Source organism: Cucumis melo, chromosome 11, assembly GCF_025177605.1.
Source record: "Cucumis melo cultivar AY chromosome 11, USDA_Cmelo_AY_1.0, whole genome shotgun sequence".
NCBI lineage: Eukaryota > Viridiplantae > Streptophyta > Magnoliopsida > Cucurbitales > Cucurbitaceae > Cucumis > Cucumis melo.
This window is the reverse complement of record NC_066867.1, coordinates 21,065,648-21,079,083: the sequence shown is the minus strand read 5'-3', so window position 1 is coordinate 21,079,083 and position 13,436 is coordinate 21,065,648. Positions and strand designations below refer to the sequence as shown.

General features: G+C 30.1%; 1 protein-coding gene across 1 annotated transcript; it reads right to left on the bottom strand.

The window, feature by feature from the left end:
* Positions 1-873: 873 nt before the first annotated feature.
* On the bottom strand, positions 874-13,436 carry LOC103502023 (ABC transporter G family member 31). Its single transcript, XM_051079502.1, has 24 exons — positions 13,010-13,436; positions 11,864-11,984; positions 11,613-11,701; positions 10,756-10,840; positions 10,027-10,189; positions 9,649-9,725; positions 9,392-9,536; positions 8,361-8,662; positions 7,974-8,255; positions 7,245-7,561; positions 6,833-6,993; positions 6,630-6,733; positions 5,910-6,066; positions 5,718-5,786; positions 5,452-5,558; positions 4,741-5,073; positions 4,356-4,646; positions 4,182-4,265; positions 3,982-4,115; positions 3,217-3,444; positions 2,440-2,611; positions 2,227-2,314; positions 1,477-1,643; positions 874-1,382 (listed from the first exon to the last, which is right to left on the bottom strand). The coding sequence occupies exons 1-24, from the start codon at positions 13,351-13,353 to the stop codon at positions 1,113-1,115; spliced, it is 4,290 nt and encodes a 1,429-aa protein (XP_050935459.1). The 5' UTR covers positions 13,354-13,436; the 3' UTR covers positions 874-1,112.

Here is a 13,436-nt window from a genome sequence, read left to right as displayed (position 1 = left end):
CTTTAAAAAAAGAAAAGTAGATTGGGAGAATTGAAGTTCTCAAGTTTTCAAGTACTGAAAAGTGAAAACTAAGAATTTGAAGACTATAAGTTTCCGAGATCGAAGCTAGTAGAAGCTTTGCTACTTTGAGTTTTGAAGGTCGAGACTTTGAAGCTTTCACATTCTAAAGACTGAAGCTAGTTTTCGAAATGGAAGCTTCAATCAAAGATCACGTTTTGTCCTCGTGAAGATGTAAAAACTTTAATTTGTTGTGGATTTAATTGTAGTTTATGTGTTGAAGAAAAGTCTTTATGGCTTAATTTCGAAGATCAAGCTTTTGTTGCATGAAGAAATAAGAAACCTTAGTCCACTATTTGATAAGAAACCTGATTAAGGGGAAGATTTTTGTTTTATCTAAGTCATCTTTGAAATAGTTGTATCACTTAAAGTATAGGTGTTTTTATCTTTGGACCTAAGATCATAAAATTTATGATTTATATCTCAAAGAAATGATATGGATGCAGTATCATCAAATTAGGTTAACAATGTCTGGTATTTGATGTATCTTCAATTGTTAATTAAGGGATTGTCTCTATTACTGTTGTTGACGCTTTAATTGTTTTGTCACATTCAAGAAAAATTAGAATGAGTTCAAATCCTGAAATGTTAATACTATGATATAAACATCAATTTTAAAAATATTTTATGAATTATTATCATTATTGACCATTTTGTATATTAAATTATTGATTAAAATTAGTCGACAAAATCATGCCTATTGAATCACGATATGGTTTTTAGTCAGGAATTCATAAGTTTTTTCCTCCCAATTATCTCGGTATGAATTCACTTTTCTCAAACAAAACCTTAAATTTCTAATCAAATTCTTAAATAAATAAATAAATCTCAAAAACTATCCTTTGTTTGATATGAATAATTTCCGGACAAATTTGTCTTTACACAAATTTCTCTATATAAAAAATTTGACAACATGTGTGTCCACATAGACTAAAATTGAATTATATCTTGTTTCCCCAAGAGACCTATATTACTAAAAATGGATATTATATATATATATATTATATTATGTATAGCCAAATCTTAAACTAAACACAAAATAATGTACTTTGTTTCTATCTTCTCTGGAAGTTGATGAGCTTGACGGAGACTGCAAAGACAGTAAAGAAAAGGAGGATGAAGGCGACGAGAACGACAATGGAAACTCCGATCATACCGTCTCCACCATAACCTAAGCTTACTTCCAAGTATTGTTTCACACTGCCCTTAAAACCTGGTCCAACAATTATGGTTTCTACATCACCAAGTTGTGATGTTATAATTCCCCTCAATGTCCATGAAATTGGGCAGATGTAGTAAAACCAAATCCACCATCCAGGAATGCTCTGATAAGATGTGAAATATATACCAAATTAATTAATAGCACATGCAACACTTAAACGGATTAGAAAGTCAATCTAAATAGGTCTTTAAAGTTACTGGTTTTGGAACAAGAAAGCCTGAGAGGAGATTCCATAACGAGTAGAAAGCGGAAGAAACAACGGCTGCCATATGTTGTGAAGGAGTGAGGCCAACCGTCATCATACCATAAAATGTAAAATAGGTGAAGGTGAGGAACATGAAGAGGATATAAAGAAAGAATTTGCCTGCAAAATTCCCAAACACAGTTATTTCTCAGCAAACAAATTTAGAATAGAACTCATAGGAAAAGCATTAGGGATGTTCAAAAAATCTAATGACCTAAAGTACTTGATTAACCTAATTCGACTTGTTCGGTTTAAATTGGATTATCATCTGAATTAATAAAAACTCTATTAGATCAAATTGGTTTATATAGATTCACCTAGAATAATGACCAATTAATTTGGGTTCACCTAATTAAAATATTCGAATACAACACAATTATTATTAATTTTAAAAAGTATGTTACTTTTTTTTAGAACTACTAAGCTTTAAATAATTTCATGATTTTTTTTAGATCATTTTATCTCCAACCACTCATAAACACAACTTTTTAACCTTTTGAAAAGTAAATTATCATAATACAAATTAACTATGTTACTAATCTTAATTTTTAGTAATGGAAAATAATAAACAAAATGTGTTACATATTAACGTTGTACTTCTTAAAAATAACAAGAAATTTAAATAGATGATATCCAAGTAACCTAAATGTTCAGAAGTTCTCCAACATAATCCACGAACAAACATTAAATCTAATAAACTTACCAACATTTCTTTCGAAGTTAACCATTAAATATGTGATAACACCAAACATGATGGTCTGTGCAGCAATATATGGAACCTCCACTAAACCCTGTTAGGGAATTAAAAGTTTGATTAGTATTTAATAATTAATTTGCAAATACAAAAAAGAAAAGAACCATTATTATTATACATAGATTATTTCATGTCAAAGTACAATTAATTAAAATTAAGTACCTGGGCAACTGCATAAGCAATTGGAGAATACATTCCTGCTGCTTTCTCTCGGTAAAATACTGTTCTCTCAATCGAAACAATTGGTTGTACAGAAGAAGCATTATTTACTCCAAGGAATAAGCATGCAGAGTATAGAGCTCCCATAACAACCATCAGTTCTTGAGTTGAATTCCTTTCAAACATTCATAAATTTAATTTAGCAAAATACTAAAAATAATAAGAAATACCATATTTGGAGTGCGGTTCTATTAGGAAATATTTTTCCATACATGATTTATATTATTTTTTTCATTTATTTATTTGTTATGTATTCTTTTATGGAAAAAATTATGATCCGATCAAGAATGATAAACTCAAAAGAGGCATTATCTTGATGAGGTACGTTGGAGATTACACACTGAAACAATCAAAGAACCTCACGTAAGATAAAATTCATTTTTACTTGGTCTGCTCTCTCTTTCGTAAGTACATTTGAACCTTAAGTTTCAAAACATTATATTTTTACTTTGAGTTCTGTTTTTACGGGGCCCCTAAATTATAAAATTTATACTTTTACCCTTTGATTAACTAGTATTCTGTTTAGGGTTAGAGTGGCTTGGACTAAAAGTGGAAAATAGAAAAAATTCAAGAGTAAACCTAGAGGGGATATTAGAAATCAAAGTCTAATTAGAGTAATAAATTAAGTATAATAGGTTAAAACTTATCTAGAAACAAAATTCAAGCACAAATATAAAAGGCAAAAGCTTAAACTATGAGATGAGAAAAAGATATGTTTACCTTCTCATACCAACATCCCAAAAGACGGAACCAAATATGAGTGCACTTATGAAGGTGAAACATAATCTCATGACATTGTATTGTGGACTCCTCCAATAAACAAGCCTTTGCTTCCAAAGACAAATTATAAATTGGGACAATGTGCCTTGCGAGTATGTGGAATCAAATTTTAATGCTTCTCCACCACTTGGTGGAACACTATATTGCTTGATGGATTCTTCAACATTCCTACACATAACAAAAATTTTCAAAACATGATCAAAATTTTAAAACTTTTAACCAAAATATACGTGTATTGGTTTCGTCCCTAAAACTTTTATCTTATGATCCCTTGACAAAGAAAAAGTCAAATTTAAACTTCTAAGATTCTATTTGGTAACTATTTCTTTTCTCGTTTTTTTTTTTTTATTTTGAAAATTATACAAGTTTCCTTTCCTTCTCTTACCATGGTTTGTATCAATTTTGAGTAAAAGAGTTGTATTCTTAACCAAATTCTAAAAACAAAAACAAGTTTTTAAAAACCTTTTTTTTTTCTTTCAAATTTTGATTTGGTTTTTGACAACATTGGTAAAAGATAGATATTAAAGCAAGAGATTAAGTGGTGGAAGAATAGGCTTAGTTTTCAAAAACCAAAAAACAAACAAGTTACCAAGCAAAACCTAAATTTGAAATACTGAGATTAGTTGAGAGCAAGTAAATAGAAATATCGAACTAAATGTCAGCAAAATATAAAAAGAAATGTCTAGACTACAGATATAGCAGCACCTGAATTGACCAGAATTTCTATAAATGTCAGCAAAATCTCTTCCAAGTCTCTGTTCAGCAGCAGGTGTTGTAACCTCAAGCATCCAAGTAGCTGGATTGTAAGCATCTGGTATTGGAGATACTCCACTAATTCCCTATAAGATAATGAAAATTAATTATAATCATTATAAAATTATCGTACTCTGATTTTATAGTCTTACTTCAAAATAGTCTATCATTATCTGTGAATGTACTCCTAGCTTTCCTCCATATATAACGCGTCCCCCTCGTTTCATAAGAAGTAACTGCACAAAAAGGTTACAAATAAATTCGATTACTATGAGATAGGAGCTACATTATGACTTGGAATAAGGTTTAATTTAACGACGTGAAACCTCATCGAATGCTTCAAATATGTCGATGCTAGGTTGGTGAATGGTACAAACAACAGTTCTTCCTGTATCAACTGTATTACGAACGGTTCTCATTACAATGGCAGCGGCTCGAGCATCAAGTCCAGATGTAGGTTCATCCATGAAAATGATAGAAGGATTTGCAACAAGCTCCACTGCAATTGTTAACCGTTTCCTCTGTTCTGTTGATAAACCAGTACTACCTGGCATACCAACCAATGCATGCCTAAGAGCATCAAGTTCCACTAAACTCATTACTTCTTCAACAAACTCCTGAAAAACATGCATTAAATATGATAGAGTTATTATAATGTAGTTCGGGATTTACCTAAGTACCTTTTTTATGGATGAAAGTCAAAATAATTACCCGTCGTTTCTCTTTACTGATTTCTTTTGGAAGACGTAAAGAGGACGAAAATTGAAGACTCTCCTCAACAGTGACTTGAGGGGAATGAATATCATTTTGCTCTACATAGCCAGAAATTCTAGCAAAAGTACGTTGTTCTTTTGGAAAACCTGATATTTTAATTTCACCTTCAATGTATCCACCTGTTTTTCTTCCGGCAAGAACATCCATTAATGTGGTTTTTCCAGCTCCACTTGAACCAACTAATGCTGTAAGAACCCCTGGTGAAAACACACCGCTCACGTTTGATAATAGTTGTAATTTATTTTCTGGTATTCCTTGGTGCTTCATTTCCTATGAATAAATTTGATAAATTTTGAATAATATAAGTTCATTTATACCCCTTTTTTAACTTTTACGGCTTGTATCCACAAAAATCTCAAATTAATAAGTAAATCAGTTTAAACAATCTATTAGAATTTTGTTTTAAAAATTGTTAAAGTTGAACTTACGACTTCATTAAATTTCCCGTTTTCTATTGGTTCTGCTACTTGGGGACTTTTTGAAGAAAAGTAATTTTATTTAGATAATTTTGAGTTGATTTTGAATGGGATCTAGTAAAATTAGATATAGATTATTTGATAAATGGTCTGGATTGATTAGCTAGGAAATCTACGTTCAGGGTGTAAATTGATGTATATATTTGACAAAAAATTTAAATTTGTAGCTAACCTTTGGAGTATCAACAAAATAATTGACATTGTGAAAAGTCATTGTTAATGGTCGGAATGGAAGAATCATTCCCTTTCCCACTTTTGCATTTGAATTTGGAACTTGTTCTGCAGTGTAATAAATATGAGCAATGTTAAAAAGTTGTTTTGGTTAACTTTCTAAGTATCTATAAGAATAGAATAAATGTTTATAAACACTTAAATGGTTAATCCAAACGGAGCATAATACACGAGGCCAACATAAATGGGAAGAAAATTTCGACTGACCTCTATTGTTTGTAGTAGAATCAGTTCCATCAGTATCAGTTGGGATTACGGTTTGAGCTTTTCTTAGAGCTGTTGAGAATGAAAAGACAGAATATTATCATTTGATAATATACGTATATATGTGTGTGTATTTATCATATCAACGCTCGTTAGTAATTTTCCTTTGAAAATTACAATTTATTATTTACTTACGATGGAGTTTAGATAAAGCCAAAGTCACCAAACTATTGAAAAGAATTGAATAAATCAACATCACACCAACACCCAACCAGTACCAATTATCACTACTAGGCATGTTATGTGAATGGAGAACATTGTATCCAATAGTTCCATTTCCAATACTAGATTTCTGCAATATCAAAAACCCATTATTATAAATAAATTTAACAATCATATGCATAAGAAGATGGATTCAACAACATGTTAATATAGTATACATCTTAAGACTAATAATTAAGTGTGTAGCAACATTTCTAAGTGATAGACTCTATCGTTAGCTAATTGGCTACTTCTACTACATAGCCTATCATTGATAGGGTCTAATAGTTTGATATTTAAATTTTGTCTTTTCCAAGTATATCTCTACTAATACTTTGGATCCGGCAAGTATATTTGCAACTAAATCCTGAAGAATAGATTTATGATTTTAATCTTAAAACATACTATTTGTCATATGTGTGTGTGCCTGTTAAGTATATCCTTAAACAAACGCTCAGAAACATGTTTGACAGATGTTTGATTTTAAACCCTAAGATCCAACAGATTTATTTTTCTAATAAATGGGAGAATGTCCAAGTCTCAACTAACATGCTAGCCAAACTAAACCGTCCATGCATTTACAAATAAATGATTTAGTTCTCCATGTCACAGATTTTATAAAGTACCAAAGAAAATAGTTGTATAGTACCGTACCTCCATCCACCTAGTGGCAGTGAACTCGTTGACAGAAATAGCTCGTTGCCCATAAGATAGTGGGGACACCCAAAAAGCCCATGACCACCATGGCTTAATCATTTCTACAAAATGTATATGATATATATCCAAATTAGGGTTAATTGTATAATTTATTTATGACCTTAATTTAAAAGGTAATATTAAAAAAATGCAAATCCTACCTTTTGGTATGATAAATCCACCCAATAGAAATATAATTAATAAGGCTGCTGAACCAAAAGTATTGGCAAGTACCATATCTCTGGCGATAGCTGCCATCAAACGAAAAAGACCAATAGCCATTTGATGAACTGAAAACAGTAGAAACATGAAGCGAAAAAACCTGAAAATCATTTTAAAAATAGGCTAGCGATTAGTAATTAGAAAAACGAATGAAACTTTTTAATACTAATGTATAGGGGGTGTGTGTTTGGTGTGAATTGGTTTTCGACCAAACCAATTGACCACCTTAGTTTTGATTAGTAGTAGACTAGGTCTTTGGTCTATCATACTCTCTCCTAGTAATACATTACTAGTTCTTGAAAATAGTTACATCTCAAAACATAGAGATAAATGCAGATAAATATAAAGTACCTTCCAGCACTAGGAGCAAAGCCAACAGTATAATATACAACACAAGACCACACGACGGCTTCAAGTACAGAATAAGGTACACGCAAAATCCAACTACTAATGGACCAAGACCAAGAAGGATGAAACAAATTATCTCTCTGCTTGTAGAAAACAGGTAATCGAGATATCATAAGAGGTAATTCTGAAAATCCATTAAACATCATATGGATTAATCCAAAAAATAGGCAAGATAGATAGAGATTGCCATTGATTTCGTCTGTGGGATGTATTCTTGTTCGTAAGAACATTGTGCAGGTAACAAATCCAACAAATGCAACCTACATAAGTTATGAATGGAAATAATAAGTAAAAAAGAAAAAGAAAAAAAAAAAGAAATTACATGTTTGGTCTCTCTTTGTTCTTTTAGTTTTAAAATATTACAATTTTACTTCTGAAGTTCGAGTTTTGATTCAATTTAATCCTTAAATTTCAATATTTGCATTTTAAATCTCGGTTTGTATTTAATACTTACTTTTAATAATTATCACATCTATTAATAAAACGAAAAAATGAGTATTCAGTAGAAAATCGAGATTAAAAGTATTATTCTTAAAACTTGTGGACTAAATTGAAACAAAACTCGAAACTAAGGACTAAATTTGTATACATGTTTTATAATCCAATCTAATTAAAATGATTTCCCTAACTAGTAAAAATTTCAAAATGAAATGGTCAAGAAACATATATTACCTGACATGTCCTAAAAATGTAAAGAAAGCTATGGCGCTTTATGAGAAGTAGTTCTCGGAAAAAGCAAGCTTTAAAGAGTTCATTCTTTGAAGCAGCAAATTTCGTTTTAGCCAAAGCTGAAGGATGACTTGATGATTTATCATATGGAAGATTAAGATCAGACTCCAAAGACTTCCCGACTTGGGATTTTTTAAATGCTTCAGCAATTTCAGGAACTGAAATATATTTATATGCCCGAGAAGAATCAGCCCAATACTGTTCTTGATCCTTTTTAGAGGTGACCTGATTCACAATATATAACAATAAGTTAAGTTAGTTAGCCAAATTAATTATTAAATAAAGAAACTGGGAAAATTTTAATAATTTAAATACATGTATCATGTATACCTCTTGTAAAAAATCAGCAACTCCCTTACGAGGTGGTAATTTAAAACCTAATGACTCGAAAAAGGCTAGAACCTCTGCTCGAGGTCCTTGATACACAAGATAACCATCTGATAATAACACAAGATCATCAAATAGTTCAAATGTTTCAGGAGCAGGTTGTAAAAGAGCCATCAACACTGTAGCTTCCATTTGATGAACAAAATTTCTTAAGCATTTCACTATTTGAAATGTTGTTGAGCTGTCGAGTCCGGTAGATATCTCATCCATGAAAAGGGTTTTTCTTGGCCCAACAATCATTTCCCCTGTGTCAAAATAAGAAAAACGTTTCATCTGGTATCAGAACAAATTAGTAATTATCTAACGGTGGAAATTCAATGATATATTTATAAGGAAACGTTTGAGAGTGATTTTGGAATTTTGAAAAAAATGATAATTACTTTGAAATTCAGCCTCATCATCGAGTCTACAACCCAAACGCTAATCCAAGTCGCTCAATTTGGACTATCAAACAGTCCATGAATTGGGCTATATGGATCCCTATGTTTAAGAGATTGCATTGATCCATGTCGACCCACCAAACTATGCTCAAGGGTCGTAGGGCTTTGACATTGGACTAATCCTGAGCCTCTTTTTTTTTTTTTTTTGATCTGATCCAGTGATTTTTTTAAAAGGTAATTATAAAATATAGCAATTTTAGAAATAATAATTACTTATATCTGTAATATTTTTAAAAAATTACAAATAAAGCAATGGTACTCATATCATCGATAAACTTTGACAAATTTACTATATTTGTAATATTTTTAAAATGTTATATACTTAATTATTTTAAATCTAATAACTATATTTTCATCTATCCCATTTTTAGACTAATCGTGAGACTTGCTTTGAAATGTGTCTTTAATTGTTTAAAATTACCTTTATAATTTTCAATATCAAAAAAAATTAATATAGAATAATCGAAAACATATGGTTGATAGAAGTAATTTTAACCATTTGAAAATCTTTTTAAAACATGCATTAAAAGATACCTGAAGTAACTCTTTTTCTTTGGCCACCAGAGACACCCCTAACCATGTCATTACCAACTAACGTCTCTGAGCATACATCAAGACCAAGCACCTTCAAAATATAGTCTGTTAAAACACTATGCTTTCTACCACCAACAGATGATGCCTGACAAAGGAAAAGTTTAAGTGTAAATCAATAGTAATTGACATACCATTTTTAAGTTGAGATTTGAGACTTAAATTTCAGTGATTATTGCTACATAAAATTAAATAACAACCTTCATAAATGCATCAATATCTGGGCTAGGGCGTATCTTCTTTTCTTTCTCCACATGTGCCAACTCTTTTATATATTCTACAATAAAAGAGAGAAGGAGGGGGGAAAATCAAGCATAAGCATGTAGTTTACCTCATTTTGTTGTACGTGTGCATGTGAGTGAAAATATCAAAGTCTTATTGTATTATATTCACAATAATCACACATGTGACATTTACTTGTTTGTTTTTTAATTTTTTATAAAATTTTTTATGATAAAATATAGATATTGATTAATCCCTCATATTGAGGTCGGATCTATAGAAACATAGCAGTATCGATGAGTATACGAAAATTTCATCCGAAAGAACCAAACTATGACTATGTTATGTAGACAAACCTGAGAAGGCTTCACTTGCACCTTGACATCTAGCAGCAAAGTCCAAAGTTTCACGCACAGTTAATTCTGCTAGATGATTATCTGATTGGCTAATGTATGCAGAGGTCCTTTGAACACAAAACTCCTTAAGATGATGCCCATTATAAGTAATGTTTCCAGTTTTCTATAAGAAAGAAGAAACAAGTACAAATCAATTGCATTAAGTTAATTATATATATAATAATAGAAAAATTAAGGCTATTGGAAATTAAATTCAATATTTTCTAAAATCAAAATAAGTAAATACTTTGGTTTTCTACGAAGAAAGAACTTGAAATAATAAGATTGAGCTCACAGCACTCCCATTCATTTACTTGACATTGGCAATTTGATAAATATGTTTTTTTAGGTTAAAATACCATTTCCTCAAATATTTTCATGTTTATTTAATTTACTACTACATATTTTTAATGGTTTAATTTTGGTAAATACACTTTTAAATTTAAAAATTTTAAATTTAGTTATTCGAAATTTATTGAATAATAATAATCTTTTATATGAATATGTAAATATTTTTCAAAATATATTTATAACAAAAATGTTATAAATAACCAAAAAAAAAGTTTTTAGAAAATTAACAAAAATACCAAAAGAACATAATAACAATAACAGTTATAATTATTATATAACCTCCAACCACAAAAAGGTTTAACCTCGTGAACAATAAATGCAATGTACTTTACTAATTACCTTTAAGTTTCTATCAAGTTTGCCAGCAAGAGCTTGAAGCAAGGTGGATCTTCCAGAACCTGGAGGCCCCAACAGCAATGTCATCCTGAAAATCTCATAAAAACCTTTTAAAGTTCGACATTCATATGCCCTATTTGTCCTTTTATCTAGTAATGAATTGTTTTATTAGGTATTAAATTGAATTTTTTGTTCTACAAGTCCTAAATCTTTTCCTTCTGTATTGGTATTATATATTCGTAAATTTTAAAAATAAAATATGTCAGCTTCAATTAAGTTGAAAAATCTATTAAATATAGAATTAAAAATTTCATAATTTATTAGAAACTTTAGAAATTTTGAACTAAATGGACACAAATTCAAACTAGAGAAAAGAAAAAAAGATACAAAATCTTATATGCACATGATTTTGCCTTTTGACACTACTTTTTGTAAAAACAATGCGTGAATAACAAAGTTCAATTTAAAATCAAATTCCTTACCAGTTTTAAAAACATCATTTCTATGGAAATGTTTTGAATTTAAAATTTTAAAATGCAAAATTTATATTGAATAAATATAAAAAAGACATTTTAAAATACAAAACGTGATGTAGTTAATTTTTTTGAAAAAACATAATATGTATTAAATAGTTTATTATGTAAAAAGTAATATCTCTTTATTAAATGAAAACAATAGGAAGTAATCAATGCCACAATTTTTCAAACGTGACTAATAATATTTGCAAACTTAAAAAATGTATAATTTGTCTATCGATTATCCATAAATTATGGAATTTTGCAATATCTAAAATAAATATTCTGATCCATTATATTTTGATATATTTTGAAAATATCCTTTGAATTAAACTACTATCTTACCTTCCGGGTTTGACGATGCCACTAATATCGTTCAAAATTGTTAGTGGATATCGTTTGCGTTTCATGATTTTCAAACTCGTAAGTATTGTCTGCATTAACATTAAATTAAATCAGAGAAAGCATCAATAAGGAAAAAGATTTAAAAAAGATGATTTATTGTATATAAAAAACTGATTAAAAGAAAAATTACGTACACGGATGATACCCGAAATATAGTCTAAGGATTACCCAAAAAGAAAAGGAAAAGTTACCTCAATTATGTCATGTGTATAGTTTATTAAAGTAGGCAAAGTTCTAGAACCAACTTGAACATCTGCTGAGACAGTCAGATTCCGAAATCTAATTTCAATCTTTGGAATCACCACTCCGGCTCTGTGATGGAAAGTGAAAACACGAACAAAATGAAATTACAAAGCCAATAACAAAACAAGATATATATATATCCTAACAGTATAACGTTTTCCTTCTTTTTTTTTCTTTTATTGAATGTTTAAATTTCATATCTTACAAAACAAAAAAGAGATATAATATCAATTGAAAAACGTTTGGGTCCATGACTTAATTCCACCAACTTGAACAGTGTTCAAGTTTTTAAAAAAGAAAAAAAAAAAAAAAAAAAAAAAAAAAAAAAAAAAAGCTTCAATATATACTTCAATTTTTTCTGTTCTTTTTTTTTTTTCCCTCTTCTTACTGGAAAACTTAATGTTACCACTCTACTTAGAATTTAATAGAGAAAATATATTTCAAGCATAGATGTAGTGAAGGTGGTACTAAGCACGTACTCCAAGATGATTTCAAAATAGTAATTGAGTGCTTCAAAATGCAACCGTCTTTGCACTGCTATTAAGAAATATTTTGCATACATGACCTGACTTAACTAAGAAAAAGATATATTAGGTTGCATACACATATTCATGTTATTTCTTAAGAAAATAACTTTTCTAATGGGAATATTATTTAATTAATATTGATTTTCAATATTTCAAAATCAACCAACAAAAGCTTAGTTTAAGTGATACAGAATTCAAATCTTCTGCATAAATAATTTAGTATTAAATTTACTATCAACAGGTTTCTAGAACCTGAAACCATATGCAGTACAAATAGAAAATATTAAAAATAATAAAGAATCAAAGAGATTTATCTCTGATTTAAGTAAGGCGCTAAAACCCTATCAAAGTATGCGCGAATCATGTTCATCAATTCTTTGGTTATATCGTCTGTGCCTACCGTTTCAATTACCAAGAATTCATGAGTATTTTCCTAATCTCGACAAACCTAAATGAAATTACTCATACGATTGAACATATGAACACGAAAAATTCAAATACAAAATGAAATACTGGAGAGATTAGAATCAGAAAGAACAAAGAGTTTCAATAATCAATTATCCTTACCTATCGAGACGCTCTTTAATTCCAGAAAGTAACTTCAAATTATCTTGATCATCGGTGGCCAATGCCTTCTTGACAACGAGTTCTCGTTTATTCTTATCGAGCTTCCTAACGTCGATAGTTTCGGTCGTATTCGCTCCATCGTGGTCGGAAGAAGTGATCTCCGACGGAGAACGCGTCAACAATGCGAAGTTAGACTGTTTTTGAGACGGTAATCTCTCGATCGCGGCCCATAAAAGCTCTCGCTCATCCTTGGCTACTATTTCAGCATTGGAGGGACGAGAAAAGGACGGATCGATAGTATCGATGTCCAATTCGAAATACTCGCTTCCATTGGAAGCCGCCATTGCAGAAACGAAAGGGGGGAACTGGGAGAGTGTAAGCGTTATTTATTTAAAATCTTCGTGGAAGAGATAAATTTGCGGAAGAC